A 22,400-nucleotide genomic window follows, 5' to 3' on the forward strand; every position below is an offset into this window, starting at 1 on the left:
GTAAAATGGTTCATTTAACTCTGAAAGTAGACATACGTCACCGAAAGGACACGGCAGACTTCCCTCTGAAAGTATACATTATAAAAAGTTTGCATTCGTACACCATTTAAAAATATATAAAATCTTTACTTAAACAAACCATAAATACATAGAACTTGTATCTATACGAATACCGATTTTTTCACACTGGCGCTATCTAGCCGTAAATAATTAAATAAATACAAAATTAATAAAATCGTGATAATTTGAAAAGTCATTCATTCCCTTGATCTATTTTAGTTTTTAGGGGTGTACGAATACGAGGTATGAATAATATAAATATTTTGAATCAACTTAAAACAGAAATATGTTAGCCTGTTTATCCCCTAAGTTAACGAAATTTAAAGTAGACTTACTGCAGATTGTTAGAATCATTGACCATTAAAAAAGAAGCATAACAGTTCAAGTTTTCTTATAATTACAAATATATTAAACGGGTTTTAATAAAATGCGTCATTTAAATTGAGAATATATTTAAATATCTGTAAAATAAGTGACGTTTTTTGATTTTTTAATTAAATATGCTAGATAGTATATTTTTTAATTTGTTGAAACACAAATAATCGAATTTTGGCGAAAATGGTCTTGGTTATTGATATAAAATCTGTTGGGGTATTTTAAAAAAGTAAAATATCGAAAAAAATATTTTCGATTAAATGGTGCTCACGTTAACTCTTCAAGGGGCAGCTTCGCCATCGATATTGGACATTCACCAACGGACTCTAAAAATTAATTTACCATACTTCTTCCTTAAATATCAACATTGTGCAAAAAAGGAACATGTTTTCTATTGTATAATCAAAAATGATTCTAAAAATCACAAAAAGAAACAGATTCTAGCACTTAATTGAAGTAGGTAGTATTTTTCCCAATACCCTGAAACACACAAAACCTCGTGCGTCCAATATCGTACCTAAAGCACTACTGCCAACTTTTTGAAGATGATAGACCTTCGTTAAACTTACAAATTTGCCTTTAACGGATTTTTCTAGGACTTGTAGTTTGCGAGAAAGTCGGCACTGGCGTAGCCAGTAGCGAAGCCGCGCCATGTTACCATACATAGAGTGTTTGGTGCAGCAAATACTTGAAATCGACCGATAATAAATATGGGAGCTATATCCTAATGTGAACCGCTTTTCACCAAAAACAATAGCGTTCTTCCTATGACTAAACAAATGACATTTCCCAATTTTAAGCTGTATCGGACAATAAAACCTGTACGTTGCGAACGGACGAAGTTACGGACATGCACAAATCGACTCAGAAAGTGATTCTATGTATATACAAAGACATAATACCCCAAATATACAAAGACATAATTCCCCTTACCACAGTGTGGTGTAGGGTATAAAAAATCAACTAGCGATCATTATACCCTCAGCCTTTAGGCTAGAAAGGGTATATACACTTTCATACGGGCAAAATGTGCCTCATCTAAATAATGGTTTTAGACCCCAAGTATGTCTGGACGAAATGTGTTTCAGACAATTTGGAGTTGATTTAGCAATGTCCGTCCGCCTTTCTGTCCGTCTGGCTGGCTGGTGCGCACGATAACTCTCGAACGGATGAACTGATTTGGTCCAAAATTTGGCTTTCGCAATATTTTGTTCAAACTTACTTTAAGTTCGAAGATGGGCCATATCGGTCTACTCCTTCAGGTACCTCCCCCACAAAAGTTCGGAAATGTTTTGAAAATTTGGGCGCACGATAACTCTTGAAGGGAGTAAGCGATTTGGTCCATATTTTGCACATCGTGAAATATGTACCAGACTTAGATAAGTTTTAAATATGGACTCAATCGGTCCACTCCTTCGGGTCCCACACAAAATTTCGGAAAAGTTCAGTTTAGGACCTGCTCACGAATCGCTTTAATTTTTGTTGTAGCAACTTATATTTACTGCCCCCTATACGACGGTACAGGTTTCATCAGGGGCAAGTCCACACTTCCTGAGAAAATAGCCTGAAAGGTGCAAGAAACCCCTATGACACCGTGTGTAGTGGTTGGAGCCTAAGATAACTCTCGAACGGATCTGCCGTTTCGGTACAAAATGTGGCCTTCGTAATATTTTGTGCAAACTTAGTTTAAGTTCGAAGATAAGCCATATCGGTCCACTCCATCAGGTACCTCCTCCACGAAAGTTCAAAAATGTTCGGAAAAATTGTGCGTACGATAACTCTTGATGGGAGTGACAGATTTGGTCCATACTTTACAAATCCTAATATATCTACCAGGTATAGGTAAGGTTCGGATATGGACTATATTTGTCCACTCCGTCGGGTATCTCCCACACACATTTTTGGATAAATTCACTTTAAGACCTGCTCTCGGATCACTTTGATTTTTGTTGAAGCAACTTGCATTCGCTGCCTCAATTACGACAGTAAAAGTCCATACTTCTTGAGAAAAAAGCCCGAAAGTTGTAAAAACCCCCTATGGCACCATATTTAGTGACTGTAGAGCTCGAACCGTATACTGCGTTCGTCCACACTTTGGATATCGTAATATTTCTGCGAATATTATATGAAATTCGAAGGTGGAACGGAACCCACAAAAGTTCGAAAATATTCGCTAAACTGGTACTCTAAATATTGTCGAAACTCAGTTTAAAAAAAAGCCCTATCTATCCATATCCCCGCATATTTTTGCGCTTTAATCCTATCCATATTGTTTTGAAATCCTTCCTAAATACGTATTTTTTTTGGAAAAACAGTATTTCAATCCACACAGGCTGGGGGTATATCTCTGTCGGCAATGCCGACTGATACTTTTTTACTTGTTACAGGTGTAAATTCGTAAATCGTGGACCGTAAAATGGTCGTTATACATACATAAATGTCAAAAATATTAAATGGTGTTTTTGTACTTCCATGGAATTTTTACATTGACCAATTCTCACAGGCTCTAATAAGGGAATTTTAACCTTATAAAATAAGAAACTATTCTATATAGATTTAGAGCTGACTTGGATTTCTATAACTATTTGATAGGAAGAAACGGAGATATTTGTCATTAAAATAAAAATTTAATTTTAAAATTGGAACAACTTGTTTTTAAATTCCTGACTTTTGTCTATATTTCTACCGATTTAGGCCACCAAATATTTTTCAACCAATTTATGAATATACTTCTTCCTCCGACACTTAGTGGGATATAGAGTTTAAATGGAGATGGGTAGCTAGAACGAAATGCAGGGATTTCGATGTACCAACTCGTCGGTCTATGGAAGACGACCTTTGGTGCGTATGATTATTATAATACTATTTCTAATTAATAACAATCATACTCACTGGGTTTTCAATGTTAAGAAAAACAAAATAGAAATATTGTGGCGTTTTTTATTGGGATAGCGTTTGCAATTTTGTTTTTTCAAAATAGTCGGGCTTAATCCCATTGTTGTTGTTTTAATATTTTAAAACAACTAGTTTATTAGTGGAAAAGATTTGGCATTGTTCGCCAATTGGTAAGGCAGGGAATACTATAGTTTCGATCCACGCCACTGGATCTCATCAGTTCCCTTGTTTCTTCTTCAACAAGAGGTTTGCATTGTTTTCGCAGACACTTTCGTCGGAGTTGTGTCAGGTTGCCAAGGAAAAACTTCTCATTGAACTTTTTTCTTTGCTTACGTTTATACTTCGAGCTGACGATTGATGTTTGGGTATAAAAAGTTTCATGTTGAAGAAGTTATTGAAAAATAACTTCGGTGGGGAATATCCACAAACAAGAAACAAGGGAACTGATGAGATCCAGTGGCGTGGATCGAAACTATAGTATTCCCTGCCTTACCCCTTGGCGAACAATGCCAAATCTTTTCCACTAATAAACTAGTTGTTTTAAAATATTAAAACAACAACAATGGGATTAAGCCCGACTATTTTGAAAAAACAAAATTGAAAAACAAAATATTAAAAAAAAAACAAGTAAGAGAATGATATAGTCAGATGGGCCGACCATGTGTTACCCTATGAAATCCATGAAATCTATTTAATATGATTGCGACGTCCGACATACTTACCTTAATCTATCATAGGTAGCCGGACCTTTTTGTATTAAATAGAGTTGTGCCAAAGGAACTACTAAATGGAACTATCTCATTCACTTTGCAGTTTCAATGGCCCACATTTTTTCTTTGAACAAACTGTGTATACTTAACAACACACGTTACTCATACGTTTTGGAACTAGTACAAGGAACTAGGAACTAGATAACCCAACTCTAGTATTAAAAAGCAACAAAACGATAAAGCAGCCCACTAAGTAGTTTCATATTGTAAGACAGTAGTTTCATATTGTAACCAATAATTACGATCAAAGGTAAACAAATGGTTTTCAAGTATTTTCCGTAATTTGTCGGAATTTAAAATGTGGACTAAATTATTGAATATACTATTTTTTCCCACCCAAATTATGTACAACTTCGACCGCTAAATATCAAAGGTTCCTCTTCTAAATATAACTGACGTGGGCAGAATGTGTCTTCCAGAAATAAAAATATAAGATACTCGTACATATTGACAATTTTACAAATATTCACACAAATGTTTTGTCCCGTTTAACCAACTAAATATTGTCAGATCAACATGCTAAATTGCAACCTCCTTCATAAACGCAAACGTTATTCAAAATTTAGCGCCAATCGCACTATAATTGCGACTTACACACAGTGGAAAAAAGTACCGATTTAGCGCGACAAAAGTACAAATCTATGTTTTATTGCATGTTTGTCCATAAATTCGATATGAACAGCTATAAATTGATAATTTTATTCATTTCTTAATATATTTGGTAAATTTGTATTTTTACCGTAGAATGGTACCTATCGATTTTCGGTATTTTAAAGATTTCTACCACATTATCCAACCGAAACGGCTAGGATTTGGTATTTAGTCTCCGTGGGAGTTATGCATACACTCCTATAAACATTTTCGGTATAGGTCCACGTTTCCATATAGCCCCATAGGCCGGTACCACCGATTTCGGTAATTTTTGAGGTTTTAGCCACATTATCCAACCGAAAAAGCTGAAAGTTGACACTTAGTCTTCGTTTGTGGTATAAAATATTCGGACGGAGAATTTTCGGCACAGGTACACGCATTGATATGGCCCCCATAGAAAGGTACCGCCTTAATTTCAGCATTTTTACATAAAAAATACTATTAATAAAAATATTAATAAAATAAAATGTTGCAGTTTGTTGCAGCTAAAATTTTACAAATTGGTTAAGAACTATGTGTACTGAAAATAAAATAAAAAAATCTACGCGCCATCCCTCGACACTCCTTAGTAATAGCTTTAACAAAGTGCACAATTTGGAAAAAAAATCGGATATCACATGTTTTAAGTGTAAAATCCGAGTTGCAATAAATAACATCTTATATTCAACATTTTTTAAATCACCTGCTTCACGAAATGTTAAATTCAGTAAAGCTTTAAAATTACTTTGTAGGAAGAGTGCATGCGACGATCATAAATTTACTACTAAACTATATTACGAAAACTAGTTCAAAAAATGTCAACCAAAAATGGACCGTTATTCCTCTTAGACTGATGCAAAATAAATTATTTAATAGCCGTTGCAGTCTGTGGACACCTTAGATTAATACTGCAATAATAATTTTTAAATTGGCGTATGTGATTTTTTTGACTTTTGGCGCGCTAGATCGGTATTTTTTCCACTGTGCTACAGGGCCGCTTCAAAATCGGTTAAAGCGTTTGTTTTTGGTTCATTTCACCCACTGAATATTTTGCGATCATCGCCAATAACTATAGGGGTCTATTCTGGTCCGAACCCGACCTTCATGAAAAATTTCGTAACGATTGGTCCATAGTTGATTACAATTAGATTACAATTTTATACAATAGGCGGACGGATGGACGGACACACATTTCAAAATCGCTTTGTCTCGTCGGGATATGCATTTTGGTATACCACAATGAATATTTTGCCGTGTTACATGAATTTTCGGAAAAACAAACTTATAATACCATTTCCATATTGTGGTGGTGGTAACTCATATATATTTTAACCGAATGCCTCACCTCTCTCTCCTGCAAACCGACAATTGCCGCAGGGAAAATTGCCTAATATAAATATGGACTTACTTTTTTCCATTTTCGAAGCCCACTTCATTTACGAAAACTTATATTGTTTTGCATCTACTAAACAGCTTGGAGTTCAAGCAAAAACATTTTTCTCTCTTTATAATGTGATTTTCCACACTTAAGCCAATATAACCATAGAATGGAGGGTATATAAAGTTTGTTTTTCTGTTTGTAACGCATTGAATCATATAAAGTACATATATTCTTGATCAAGATACAATTCTGAGTCAATATAGCAATGTGCGTCTGTTGTAATCACTGTAGCGTCCGCAATAATAAAGTTAGAACACTATATTTTTGCACCCGAGTGCCTTTTTCCATTGGCAGCTTAAGGACTATAACGGTCTACGTTTCGTTATAGCTCCCACATAACGGTACCTCCAGATTTTCAATATTTTGAGTGCTTTAGCTAAATTTTTTGGCAGAACTACCTGCAATTTAACATTTGAGGTTCCCAGTGGTCACAAAATGTCTCAACCATGTAACCATATAACCATATACATACATATATAGTTGATCAGCATTGAAACTTAACATGTCTGGGGAAATCACTCAAGCTTTCGAACGGATTGAAGTAGGTCGATTTAAGTTAGTAAAATTGTTGGTATTGGAAATTGGCCATATACTCGTAAGTTCACTTATTGGGTACACATAACGGTATGGTCCGATTTGAAGTATTTTAAAGATTTAACCCAGTTTTCCAAACAAATTATCAAAACAAAGGTATTTATCTTAAACACATACATTTTTTGTAGATTTTTTCTTTGCTATTCTAACAATATATATTGTGGCTGCAAAAAACATTGAACCCCTTTGTGTAACTTATTAAATTAATTCAAAATCAAAATTATAGGGTTACAGTACGTTTATATACAACTGGATTTAATAGTTCCACTAAATTTCAAATATCAATTCCATTGCGTATACATCAAATAAATTCACATAAAGAAGGTTATAACGGTAATAAGCTCTAATTTAAAGGTGACATTATTTTTGAACAAAAGAGTGTAAAAATTTTTCCATTAGAAATATGATCAAATTCTATTTTCTCTATAAAAAATATAGGAGAAACAAAACATTCTGCTATTGTTATTTTTAAATCCAATCAATTATGATTAGATTTTCAATTATCTGCTGCTGTATTCTAAAATATTAATGTGTTTCTTATGCATAATTGCATTGCTTCTGTGTACATATGTATGTACGTACGTATGGATGTGCACCTTATTGTAAATTATAAAAATATAATTGAACATGAGTAACAAGCAAAGACAACCCCTCCGTATCCCGCTACAATAGCGACAGCTACCGCTTTGAACTGCCTTTTGTGTATTTGTTGCCGCATTTGGAAGATAACAACAACAACAAGCTATGACGACTGAGACTAGCTCGATCATACCAAATCAAATGGCCATCCGATGGAAGTACAAACATCTAACCATTCATCAAGCCATCCATCCATTGGATTCAAGCAAACATTTACGTATGAACGCCAAGCAGCCGATTCGAACCTCAAACGTATGAATTAAACGATGTATACACAATAGCAATTGCATATTACGTCTATTTAGAACAAACATATTTATCACTCTATTGCATGTATGTATGTGTGTGTGAATGTATGTACGTCTAGATGAATGTGTTAACATGCAGCCAAAGCTGGCGAACCAGTGCAATTGTTGTAATTACGTAGTCACGTGTATACTTGATTGGCAGTTAGCGCGTTTGTTTATTGGTTTCACATGTATCCCATCCACAGATATACAAAAATACATACATACCTACACATGAACATGCATATATGGGGAAAAATGCATATGTATGTTACAATACTAATGAATTGCAGCCATACATATCAACATTTTACTCAGAAGGGTAAATTAATACCCTAAGATGCACTGTGGAATAAAATTTCACTTGGCGGGAAAAGAGAATGCGAAATAGGTGAAGATTGAGCGTAGGCGCTAAAACAGGTCACACTCGAAGTAAATTTTTCGTAACAATTATTGACTGTAAGTCTTAGTTACAAGAGGCATTTACGTATCAGGAGAGTAATCAGTCAGTCGTCTACACATTAAAAGCTGTCCACATCACTGTGTTTTAACAGAAAATGGATGGAATTATAAATTGCCTACATGTGTCTTTTTTGTTGATATTCTACGGTTTGGAGAAGATTCACTTAATAAATGCTTGCATAAATATTGCAACTAATAAGACATCATCAGAATCATCATCAGAATACAAAGGGCAAGAAGCTTTATGGAAAATTTTGCAAATTGACATTTAAAATACAATTAACAAAAATGAATTAAATGAAAAAATGTCCATAATTAAGTCATAAAATTTAACAAGCTGTGATCAGAGATTCTGTTAATTATTGCATGTATCTAAAGGGAGATACACATATAGTTTACATTAACCTGGCGGGTGGTAGAAGATTGGAATAATTTTAATTTCATATCAGTGGGTATCATCGATGAGCAATAATCAATAATAGTTTGTTGATAGGTCATTTGTGTAATGAAAGCAAAAACAGCATTATGTCGAATATACTTTCAAATGCTTCGGCACAACTGCTACTGAAACCTAGTTTAGAGGCGACTTTCCTGTCTTAAGCTTTCTATCATTAGCAAATGCATATGTAGATATTGATCCATTCCTTCCTGGACCTCTTTAACGCGTTCGCGGACGCAAGCAAATTCAGAGAGGTGAAAAAATGACACCCAATTATGATCGAAATTAGTTTTTTTGTTTTTATTTATTAATTATTGGTTATTATTATTTTTTATCTATATATATAAAAATGGTGTAAAAAATGTATAGTAATTCATAAAATGAGAACGGCTAGGCCGATTTCTGTAAAATTTTTTGTCAGTTATTCGTATTTTCGAGGAGAAGGTCTTTACGGAAGAAAATTTTGGAAAATCTCTCTGAAAAAGTCGGAAAACTCGAAAAATCGAAAATTGAGTTTTTGTATGAAATTTTATTCCTTAATAGCGAGACGAAGTTCGCCGGGTCCGCTAGTTTATTATAGAATGTATCTTGTTGAAATAAATCGTATTATGTATATTAATCACCAAAACTTAAGATTGTATACAAGTAAATGAACAAAAATTGGCTGACAATGTGAATGCTATAGCATTCACGTCATTTTGCATCGGAATGATATAGCATTCACATCCGCGAACGTGTTAACAAACTTATATACATTTTAACACCTTTCTCCGCGCGAGGATTAAGCAACTTTCGTCACTGAATCTACTAATGGATGTAGTACCATCACCATATCGTCTGTGGTTTGAGTACAAAACTCATATTCGACAGTTTGTTCACATCATCCGTGCATGTCACAGCTGTCTGCGACAAGCTGAGATGTAGAAACAAGACCCTTAAGTCCCTAGACGGTAATACTAGGGGTACAGATAAAGCAACTTTGTTGGTCACATATAGCGCGATTATTCCGAACTGTGGTAAACTATGCGGCACCAGTGTGATCTACGAACATAAGTGCAGCGTGATTGAATAACAATAAATCCTGTCAGAACTTCACCCTGTGAACTATTTCGGGTGTCTGATGATGTCATCAGCAGTGATGGTCCCCATGTGTTTTAGGTTTAGGATTGTCCAAAAGTTGAAAACGTCGAAAACCATATAAAATGTAGCAACGCCATAAACCTTTAAAATAATTTGTGTTGTAGTTGCTTGGCTTTTGTAACACAGTATCGGGTTCAATAGTTGTATAATGCATGTCGTGTGCTTTCGACATCGACAGCAGCCTATTATGACCGTAGATAAACCACTTTTTAAATTATAGAATATGAGAGGAAGAACTCACCTCAGGTTAAAGTTCTTCGATCGTAAATGGGGGAAGGAACGACATTATACCAGAGGACAACGAATTGAAACACATACTAAAAAGCTGCTATTTTTGTAAGAAATGATTAATGTTGATACTAATTATCATGTCGATCCATTATACAAAAAAAAAAACAAATATTACATTAATTATCCGTCAAAGCTCGATTTTTCCTGAAGATTAATTTGCACCGTCACTTAATATGCATATGGACAAATGACATCAGATCATCAGCATTTTAATGTATATGTATACAACCATGTATGCGTATGTATTATACGTTGGAAATTTATGTCTGCACTTATTCCACTGCTCTGCCAAACCTACTCCACAAATTACACATTCCTAGTTCATATAAATCAGGAAAACGAATATACATACATACATAGCATATGCAAAATTTCGAAAATATCGTTTTTGTAGAAGATTGGATTTTATTTGAGTACTCTCTCACAAAAGTTCAATTTTTTGTGTTTATGTGCAGTATAAGACCGCATGTGGTTATTGTGGTAACTATTATAAATGCATAATTGTATTCGTGGGAAAATCTATACTTCCCTAGACTAGGGATTTCCGGGACTTCCGAGAAAATAACATTATTTATAATAGTTACCGTAATGTCTACCTGTGGCCTTTCTTTCAAAGCTTCTTCCAAAACGTGTTTAATGATTTAGGGACTGTTTGTAAAATATTTAGGTTCACTACTCATGGTATTTGTTTTTTACTGTCATAAGCTCAGGGAGTATTGCAGTCGGTGCAGCCTACTGCTTCTATTTTAATTGCCGTATAGTTAGTTATATTGATTTCCTGCACTGCACAATGTGCCCAAATCAATATTTTGAGAAAAATTTGTATTTTTTTTAAATTCCTAAAAATTTTACATGAAGTGATAGAAAAAAAACCTAGCTAAGAAAATGAAAATTTCTTTAGTTGTACCTTTGTTTTGGGAGTAAGAGTGCCTATAACATGAACTTTTTTCGTAAGAAAATTCGTCGATTTTGTGCATATTAAAATGTGCTTGGAAGTAACTGTATTTGCGTTACAGTTCTATAGATCAACCGGATTTGTTTTGGAACCTTTGTAAAGTGTATATTTTAATTAATCCTTTTTCAATAGGTTATAACTAAAAAGTACTGATGGTACACAAATTTAGAGGATCTCTTGATCTATCAATGAATGACACAATATATTAGCTGCGACCACCACTATGTCGTGAGTTCATATAACGGGGGCCCAAAATATAAGGAGTTGGCGTAGGTGGATGAATTTTGGTACAAGAACTTATTGTTGGCTGACAATGTCTGTTTACGTTTTAGTATAGCCCCCATATAACGGTACTTCCAAATTTTCGGTATTTTGAATATTTTAGCAACATGTATCGACTAAATTAGCTGAATTTTGAGGTGCAGGGTTCCCAGTTGACAAAAAATCTTTTCTGATAAAAATTATGAACATAGGTCCACTTTTTGATATAGACCCCATATAACGGTACCTCCCGATTTTCGGTATATTGAAGATTTTACCTAAGTTTATCGACCAAATTGGGTGAATTTTTCCATTGAGGGTTCCCAGTGGATAAGAAACTTTTCCGACACATTTTGATATAGCCCCCTTAAACGGTACCGCCCAATTTTCGGTATTTTGAAGGTTTCTGCTACATTATCCAACCAAAGTAGCTCATATTTTGTATTTATTCTTAGGCAGAGCTACGAAATATTCCTACAGAGAATTGCTGGTATTTGTCCACGTTTTGATATCGCCCCCATTGAACGGTATCACCCGATTTTCGATATTTTTATGTTTTAGTCTCATTATCAACCCGAAGTGACTGAAGTTTGGTGTTCCGTCTTCATATATTTTTGTGGGCTTATTGAATACATCAATATTTTGTCTTTACATAAGACCGATTAATGGCCAAAAAACGGTCCATTTTTTGTTACAAATAGAAATTTCGACTTTGCCTGTCCACCATTTTTTTTTTAAATTGATATTTTAAAATTCCCTCGTTTAATGAAAAGATTATTAGGTACTTAATAACCCACAAACATATATTATGATCGGTCCATTCGTTTATGAGCTTTGTCGACACTGCAAAACGCTTTGTAAAAAAGGGGGTAACCCCTTAATAAGGTGGCCACTGAAAAATATAAATAACATGTTCATCTACAAAACTCTGCAGCTAACACCTTTATATGAGCCGCCCAGTGCACACATCGATTAACTCCATAAAACGAAAAATTGAGAAAAGCTATGATGAAAAGTATGTTTGCCATTGTAAATCTGTATACTTGCCATTATTAATTTGTAATTTAAAGGTGCTAATCTTCATTAGTCAGGAAAGTTATTTTTAATATAAAAACTTATGACTATGTCTAGGGTTTTGACACTAAAATTTAAGATTTTTCAAAAAGTGGAGTTAATCGATGTGTGCACTGAACGACTCATACATTTGAAGTACTCACTTTTCACAACTCAAACAGCAAATAATTCCGATATACACTTTTATACAAAAATTTTCCCACTCCACTAATTTTAAAATTTGGTTCACAAATCCGATGTACTAAGTACCACAGACTTGGGTAACTGTAAACACCATATGATCACTATTTACTTCCAAACAAAAGTAAAAACAAGTTTATTACATACTAAGCAACGGTTAAAAGTACTATTAGAACGACCATTACTTTAAATATAAAAATATTGGAACATAATGAAAGTTATTAGTTTTAGTAAAATAAGGACAAAATACATATTTCCAACAATTATCGGATTTGAACCTTCAACTACTTGACATATCAATACTATAATTCAAATTCCTTCAAATTTAAATATTTTCTTTCAATTTTCATCAATAAATTTGTTTTCCGAAGTACTTGGTGTTGGCCACGGACGTGACACTGTGCGACGCACAGTGTTGCCGCGTGGACAAAAATCAAAAAATGTGATGTTAACTTTTACATATGTTTATATTTTTTTCTTACAGTAAACACATCCGATACAAGGTATCTGAAAGAATTTTGTCGATATGTGCATCCATAATGAAGTTATAGCTCTTTAAATATGAAAAATATTTCCCAGGTAATCTAAGGCGATAATCATATGCAAATAAGGCGACATTTAAAATAACATTTTCTTTAAAATTTGTTGATAATACTAAAAGTTTTGGGTGGGGATTTGGTGAGTGGGCTATAAATATAAAGTTTTTGTACAAAAAGTTGACATTAACTGCACATGGGCACGGTACATTGCCCAAGAAATCAAAATTTAAATTTGAAAAAAAAAATTCAAAATTCTTAATATTTTGTAGAGCAGATCTTTTGATTGCCACCTATTGCCACCTTGGCTCCTGTTTTCCGTTAATTGGACATATCTTCCAAATCAAAATGTGTAAAAACATTCTGGCCATCCTTGCAAACTTCTGAGATATATCGGTTCAGATTTTATATAGCCCCCATATATATCTTTTCCCAATTTTGCTACAACTCGTTCAATTTTGATCGAATAGCCTTCAAATTTAGTATGTGTTATTTTCTTAGGCTCCTGAGTAGTTTCACCGATTTTAGCAAAAATCGGTTCAGATTTGGATATAGCCCCTATATATATCTTTCCCCGATTTTGCTATAATTCGCTCAATTTTTGATGAATAGCCTTCAAATTTAACATGTAATATTTTCTTAGGCCCCTGAGTAGCTCTACCGATTTTCACAAAAATCGGTTTAGATTTGGATATAGCCCCCATATATATCTTTCCCCGATGTTGATATAACTCGGTCAATTTTGATCGAATAGCCTTCAAATTTGATACGTAATATTTTCTTAAGCCCCTGAGTAGCCCTGAGTAGAAATCGGTTCAGATTTGGATATAGCCCCATATATATCTTTCCCCGATTTTGCTATAACTCCGTCAATTTTAATCGAATAGCCTTCAAATTTGATATGTGATACTTTCTTAGGTGCCTGAATAGCTACACCAATTTTCGTAAAAATCGGTTCAGAGTTGGCTATTCGATCAAAATTTACCGAGTTATAGCAAAATCGGGGAAAGATATATACGGGGGATATATCCAAATCTGAACCGATTTTTGTGAAAATCGGTAGAGCTACTCAGGGGCCTAAGAAAATATTACATATTAAATTTGAAGGCTATTCGATCAAAATTGACCGAGTTATAGCAAAATCGGAGAAAGATATATATGGGGCTATATCCAAATCTGAACCGATATGGACCAAAGTAGAAATTTTTCATTCCTATGCCCTTACAAGTACTTGTGCAAAAATTCATCAACCTAGGTCAACTCCTTCTATTTTTGTCCACTTTCGTATGGAAGCGGCAACACTGTGCGACGCCAATATAACGGTACAACCCGATTTCATGTATATTCAGGATTTTACATACAATGTTTAACTGATTTAGTTAAACATTGAAATATAAGGTTGTTTTACGAGTAAAAATTCTGAAAAAAAAACAAAATAGTAAACATTGTATGTATTTCTTTAGCCACAGTAGTGAACTAGTAAAAATGGCTCTTCGATTGGACAATAAATATTGTCTTTAGAGCAATTTCGTGAACATTTACATTTGGTCCCATACAAATTACTATGGAAAATTTGAGGCCACAGTGGCACGTTTTAACATATTCCGATTGTGCTCAAACTTTGGCAATCTTAAAATCTAACAAAACTAAACACTTTAGGGTGGTGCCGCATAAAAAATCCAACATCGATTTTTTAAAACAGCCATGTGCACAGGCATCCACTGGTGGCTGCTGTAAGATACTCTTACTTTAATTAATTCAACAACACTTAGACGTTTAAGTATTTTTTGTAATTATTATTTAATAATTAATTTCAAGCACGATTTTAGATTAAAATTACATTTTCACAAATAAAAAACAATTTAGAAAAACCAAGAAAAAGGCAAACGTTAGATTCTCTTATATTCTCTTAAATTTTGTTTCGCTCACCATTGTTTTAAAACCACTCTAATGTACACGTATATATAGGAACCACTGATTAGTGGAAGCTTCTTCATATTGCATTCAACTCCCAAAAAGAAATGATACATGGGTCTGTTTGTTAATTAATTTGTAATTCATTTAGACTTTGAATGTAAATGAATGTAATGATTGGTATCGAGTTTAATGCCTTTATCATATTTGGAATTACTGGGTTTGAACCAAATTTGTTTAAATTCGTTAAATTTCGTCGCTCAAGAAGAACCCTGCCTAATTTCTAGTTTGGACTTCGTGCTCAACAAAATGTTTTATTTATATTTACCAATGTTTTTTTTTTTTACTTTTAGGCAGTGTAGTTGTAGTCTTTAGAATCTTTAAAGGTAGATCACAACACAACACAAAATTGCAAAGAAAAACACCAACAAACAACAACAGAAAAATCAAATTGCAAAACAAACACGCCTTATAGTCAACTAAACTTAACTAAAATTGCATAGCAAAATAAAACAAACGAATAAGAAGAGAAAACGAATCAGAAAAAAAACAACTACATCAAATCAACAAATAAAACAACAAAATATTTTAACAAACAACATTAAGAGAAGCAACAAAGTGCTAAATTTATACAAATACGTCGAATTTCCATTACATTTCGAATAATTGAAGAAAATTCCATTTGGGAAAAGTCGTAAATCATATGCACTATCTACTATCTGTCGCTTGTTTCACTACCCTCTCTGTATCTTTGCTATTCGACACTTTTGCTCTTCATCGTCGGAAAGTGTCCTAAAGTGTGTTCGTTTTTTTTGTATTTGAAAAAGAAATAAATAAAAATAGCTAAGCCAGTAATTGAAAATATTCAATAAAACAAAATCTACTTTTCAAATAATTGTATTGTTTGCTTAGAAAAATTGTTTGCAAGCAATTAAACAAATCTGTCAAAAATATAGAAAATAAATAAAAATTGAAATTTAAAGTGAATAAGACCAGACGTAAATTTGTTCAACATCATCTATTGTTTGCCGTCTTTTAAATATCTATAACTAATTTAATTCATTTTCAATTTTTTATTCGAATAAAAAACTAAAAAAAGCCTTTGTGTAATCGTCGTGTATTGTGCCGCTTTAGAACCGTACAAAAAAAAAAAAGTTTACTCAAAACCAGAATAATAGTAATAATAATAAAAAATAAATAAAATCTAGTTAAGTGATCAAAGTGTTGCCTTTTTGTAAAATTGCGCAAAATTAGTTGAAATATTTAAAGTTAAATTATTATAACAAAAAATTGTAATAAAAGTGATCAAAAGTGCTACCCCTCACTTTATAACAAGTGTGGCTTATTTATTGTTAGGTCAGTTAAACAAACGCACACACTCACAGTCAAAGCACATTCTCCATTTGTTCAAAGGGAATCTGTATTTTTTCTACTTGTCATCATCGTCATCACTAACAACATCACCATGGATATGAAAATGGATCAACAGCAAACCACAACTGTTCAACAGGAATTGGCATCACCTTCCGAGGTGCCAAATGATCCAGGGTAAGTATTGCTAATATTTTCAATTAAATATGTCATGAATGTTCTAGGTAAATTAGAAAATATATCCTTTGATTTAAGGAATTTTAATATTTATTTAATTATGTAAAAATTATCTTTTTCTTACTTTTTTGGCTCGAGGTCAGAGAGAAATAAAAACTAAAATTTTGTTTTTATTTTTAAGATTTTTTATTATTTTGCCAATATTTCAACGCAGAATTAGCAGTCATCATGATATTCTCAATGCCTTGTTACACCTTATTATACCCTCCACCATTATATGGAGGGTATATTTAAATTTGTCATTCCGTTTGTATCACATCGAAATATTTGTTGGAGACCCTATAAAGTATATATATTATTGATCAGCATAAAATTCTATGTCGATTTAACAATGTCCGTCTGTCTGTCTGTTGAAATCAAGATATTTGGTACTGAAGTTTTTATTACTTGCGGGATGGTTGGTATTGAAAATGGGATATATCGGTCCACGTTTTGATATAGCCCCCATAGAACGGTACCTCCCGATTTTCGGTATTTTTATGGTTTTAGCTTCATTATCCTACCAAAAGGGCTGAAATTTGGTACGTAGTCTTCTTTAGGGGTATAAAACTCTCCCATCAGAATTTTGTCGGTATCGGTCCACGCCTTCATATAGCCCCATAGAGCAGTACCTCCCGATTTTCGGTATTTTGAAGGTTTTAGCTTCATTATCAAACCGAAATGGCTGAAATTTGGTGCTTAGTCTACGTTGGTGGTATAAAACTTCCCCCAGAACTTTGTTGGTTTCGGTCCATGCCTTCATATAGCCCCCATAGAACGGTACCTCCCAATTTTCGGTATTTTGAACGTTGTGGCCTCAATATTCCACCGAAATGGCTGAAATTTCGTATTTAGACTTCGTTGGGGGTACTCAAACTTCCCCTTTAAATTTGTCGGTATAGGTCCACGCATTCATATAGCCCCCATGGGAAGGTACCTCCCGATTTTCCGTATTTTGGAGGTTGTGGCATCAATATTCTACCAAGATGGCTGAAATTTGGTATTTAGTCTTCAATGTAATATAAAACTGTTCGCCAGAAATTTGTATGTACAGGTCCCCGCTTTCATATTTCCCCATTTCCCACTAAAATTCGTCGGTACAGGTCCACGTTTCGATATAGCCCCCTTAGAACGGTACCTCCCGATTTTCGTAATACTGAAGATTGTGACGTCAATATCCCACCGAAATTGCAGAAATTCATTATTTAGTCTTCCAAGATTTATAAAATATTCCAGAAGAGTATTACCAGTATAGGTCCACGTCTTCCTATATCCCCATAGAAGCGTACTTCTTGATTTTCAGTATTTTTTAAGTTTTAGTCTAAGTGAGTCTAAAAACATTCGGTCAGATATTTGTCGGTATAGATCGACGTTTTGAAATAGCCTCCATAGAACGGTGCCTCACATTGTTTTACCGAAATTGCTGAAATTTAGTATTAAGTCTTCTTCATACACGAAAGGAAACTAATTATTCCATTTTACTTCAATACAACTTGTGGTGGACGGTATAACAAGTTCGGCCCGGCGGAACTTAACGCCGTTCTTACTTGTTTTTATACCCTCAGCCTTTAGGCTCGAAAGGGTATATACACTTTCATACGGGCAAAATGTGCCTCATCTTAATAATGGTTTTAGACCCCAAGTATGTTTGGACGAAATGTGTTTCAGACAATTTGGAGTTGATTTAGCAATGTCCTTCCGTCTGTCTGTCTGGCTGGTGCGCACGATATCTCTCGAACGGATGAACCGATTCGGTTCAAATTTTGGCTTTCGTAATATTTTGTCCAAACTTAGTTTAAGTTCGAAGATGAGCTATATCGGTCCATTCCTTCCGGTACCTCCCCCACAAAAGTTCGGAAATGTTCGGAAAATTTGTGGGCACGATAACTCTTGAAAGGAGTAACCGATTTGGTCCGTACTTTGCACATCGTGAAATTTCTACCAGACTTAGATGAGGTTCCAATATGGACTCAATCGGCCCACTCCTTCAAGTACTTCCCAAACAAAATTTCGGATATGTTCAGTTTAGGACCTGTTCTCGAATCGCTTTGATTTTAGTTGCAACAACATACTTCCATACTTCCTGAGAAAATGGCCGGAAAGGTGCAAAAAGCCCCTATGACACCTTGTGTAGTGGTTGGAGCGCAAGATAACTCTCGAACGGATATGTCGATTCGGTCCAAAATTTGGCCTTCGTAATGTTTTATCGAAACATAGTTTAAATTCGATAATGGGCTATATCGGTCCACTCCTTCATGTACCTCCTCCACAAAACTTCAAAAATGTTCGGAGAAATTTGGCGCACGATAACTCTTGAAGGGGTGACCGATGTAATCCATACTTAGCACATCCTGAAATATCTACCAGATATAAATCAGGTGCGAATAAGGACTATATTTGTCTACTCCTTCTGGTACCTCTCTCACATTTTGGATAAGCTCACTTTAAGACCTGCTCTCGAATCACTTTGATTTTTGTTGAAGCGATTTGCATTCGCTACCTCCATTAGACGGTAAAAGTTTTTTCAGGGGCAAGTCCATATTTCTTGGGAAAACAGCCCGAAAGGTGTAAAAAACCCCTATATCACCATATGTGGCGGTCGGAGAACACGATAACCCTCGAACTGTTTAACCGATTTGGTCCAACATTTTGTCTTCGTCATATTATATCCAAACTTAGTTTCATGGGGCAATACCGGTCCACAACTTTCGGTATTTCTCCCCAATATTTAAGAAATGTCGCTAAAATGCTAGGACGATATCACTTGAATGGGGCAACCAATTTGGTCCAAACTTTGGATCTCCTAATATTTTATCAAAATTTGGTTTAACTACTAAAATGGCCCAAATCGGTCCTCCGTAAGGGTACCTGCCCTACAAAAGTTCAACATTTGTGTCTTAGTGCCGTTAATTCCTAATCCACATTTTTGTAGGCTAGTTAAAATGTCCAAAATGGGCCACAAAATTCTGAAGAGACCTTAAACACATTCGATCTGTCCGGAGGTAAAAGTATCGCTTCACATTGGCTGAGGGTATATATCTGTCGGCAAAGCCGACTGACCCTTTTTTACTTGTTTATATTTATTTTCACTGGACGATAACCATAGTCTTCCCATGCAAAAGATTTTTTCAAAGTCCGATATGGGTCATCTATATTTTCCATCATATATTCACGATGAATATAGAAAAAACTGTTTCTTAAATCGAGCACAGCAATTTTTTTAACAAATGCGTCTTTAAAAAAGTGCCGAAAACGTATTTTTGGTGACAAAGGATAACGAAAATCTAAGCTAGACCTCAAAAACTAGAGCTAATAGGGAGTTAGTGTTAGAAACCCAAAAATTTAAAAGAAACAATTTTTTTTTCATTTTTTTGACCAATGCTATCAATGAAAAATGTTATCCTGAAAGTAATATGATTTCTGAATTGCAAAACTAGAGCTAACAAAAACAGCTTTGTAAAAAAACTTCGCTCCACTGTGAAACACCCAACAAATAAACATCTCGATATGCATATGACCATATACGCGTTACAAAAAGATTTGGGAATTTATGCCCATCAATGAACCCAGACATAACTCCCAAAATTTGTTGGGACTTATAACTATTAAGTGTCTTATTCCCATGGTGCGGTCCAGCTAATGCAATCATTGTATCTCGATATGTTTCAATATGCTGTCGTTGTATAGGCGATACAGCTCGTGGTTTATACAAAAGTCTATATTTTCTAAACGGATAAAGATAAAGCTTTTCTGAAAATCATTCACGTAAAGTTCTGGCGATATTTCCATGTACCCTTGTGCCTCTTTCGATTGTTGTCCAATAGGAAGTAGACATGTTTCTATTATAGCTTTTCCATGAAGTAACACCTTATGAACAGTTGCTGGCATATTATAACAACTATCTAAATAAACCTGTGTCGTTATTCCTGTGGGACTATTCCAAAACGTCGACCTATGCCAACAATTTTCGGAACCTTCAATACCTAATTTGGTTAGAAAATGTAGCAAAAATCTCCAAAATACTTAAAATCGGGCGGTACTGTTATATGGAGGCTATTCCAAAGCATGGGTCTATGTCCACAAATTTTCGTGGGCAAGTTGTTTGACCATTACGAACCCTATATGCCAAATTATAGCTAATTAGGGCGGAAAATGTAGCTATAAACTCCAAAATACCTAAAATCGGGTGGTAACGTTATATGGGGGCTATTTCAAAACGTGGACCTAGGTTCACAATATTTTTTGGGAAGTTTGTTGACCAATAGGTACACTAAATGCAAAAATAAAGCAAATTCGATACGAAAATGTAGCTAAAAACTTGAAAATACCTAAAGTCAGGCTGTGCCGTTATATGGGGACTATATCAAAACGTGGACCTATATTGACAAATTTTGGTATGGAGATATTTTATTCGTAGAAAGCGTTATATTTTAATTTTCAGATAGATTGTTGTAGGTAAAATCCTGAAAATACATAAAATAGGGTTTTAACATTATAGGGGGTTTGTAGCCCAGAGGCGCTCCTCTAAATTTGTGCACGATTAGAAATTCAGCACACCATGAAAGTTTTTAGTTATATCCTATCAAAAACGGACTAATTATAAACATACACTTAAAAAGGTTCCAAAGCAAATCAGGTTACTTTATAAAAGAGTAACGCAAATACAATTACTTCTAATTACTTCTTCTAAATACTTCTAGGCTTCATACTATCGGATAGCAAAATTTCCATTAAATTTCCTTGAGATTTTGAGTGTTTGTTTTTACGAAAATAAGGTCATGTTATATGAACCGTTTCTTCAAATATAACGGTACAACCACAGATGTTTTTGCCTTTCTCTTTTAGCTAGCATGTTTTCTATCTCTTCATGTACAATTTTTGGGAATTTTCGAATTTTTTTTTTTGTATTTTTGGAACAAAATATTGAATTTGGCCACACTGTGGGACGTCGATATTCACCGTCAACTCATATCGGCCCGTAGCTTTCACAAAGAAATTTTCTCTCAAACGCACCAATCACTGCATTGTCTACTTGCGTAAGTACCCAGACTTCCGAACCATACATTAGAACGGGTAGTATCAGTTTTTTGTAAAGTGTTATTTTTGTTTGACGTGATATGGCTTTGCTTGTAAACTGCTTACTTAAGCCAAAATATCATCTATTGACCAATACGATTCTTCTTCGTATATTGTTTGTATTGTTTATAGCTGTGCAGAGGTAGACGAAGTCTTTACCACAAAATTATATTTAAGAACCAACTTCCACAGTTGGTGTGAGTTCTGTGGAGGCATTGCGCGTCGATACCATCAACTTGATATTATCGAATTTTACTAGCAGACCCACATTGACAGATTATCTTTCGACTTTTTAAAGGTATCAGTTAATTCCTTTACTGATCTATCTATGATGTCGATTTCGTCCGCATAAGTAACATGTGACTATTTGTGTATATTGTGAAATTTATTTAAAAGTTTGCATCTCGTAAACCGTTTGCAGTAGTAAGAGGCCACAGAATGGCTGACTCCTTATCTGAAACCTCTTTTAGTGCTAAACTGTTCGGAGAGATTCTTTACTATTTTGACTGAACACCGGGTATCAGTAAGTGTCATCATGTAAAGCCGAATGAGCTTTTTGGGAATATCAAATTCAGACATGTCTACACGGAGAAAAAAATGCAGTTCACAAATATATATGTTTGGGTGCAAACAAATATATGTTTGGATCCAAAGATATGATATGTTAGGGACTACTGCAAACAAATAAATGTTTGGGTCCACACATATTATATTTGGGTCCAAACATATATTTGTTGCTGTAGTTTGAGCATACGTCTTGTGTATTTTCTTCTGGAAGCGATATATGATGCTCA

At 34.4% G+C, this 22,400-nt stretch overlaps 1 protein-coding gene across 8 annotated transcripts in view; it reads left to right on the plus strand.

The window, feature by feature from the left end:
* The window catches only part of Rbp6 (RNA-binding protein 6), a 965,414-nt gene that overhangs the window by 3,082 nt on the left and 939,932 nt on the right, over positions 1 to 22,400 (plus strand). For 7 of the 8 annotated variants that reach the window (XM_073984491.1, XM_073984486.1, XM_073984492.1 and 4 more), the window contains exon 2: positions 15,297 to 16,491. In XM_073984491.1, the coding sequence (XP_073840592.1) occupies positions 16,409 to 16,491 (83 nt within the window). In that variant the 5' untranslated portion in view covers positions 15,297 to 16,408. The remainder of the gene's footprint in view (positions 1 to 15,296; positions 16,492 to 22,400) is intronic. The other variant, XM_073984488.1, reaches the window with a different exon arrangement.

The sequence above is a fragment of the Musca autumnalis genome, unplaced genomic scaffold (assembly GCF_047663935.1).
Source record: "Musca autumnalis isolate F117 unplaced genomic scaffold, ASM4766393v1 scaffold_4, whole genome shotgun sequence".
Lineage (NCBI taxonomy): Eukaryota > Metazoa > Arthropoda > Insecta > Diptera > Muscidae > Musca > Musca autumnalis.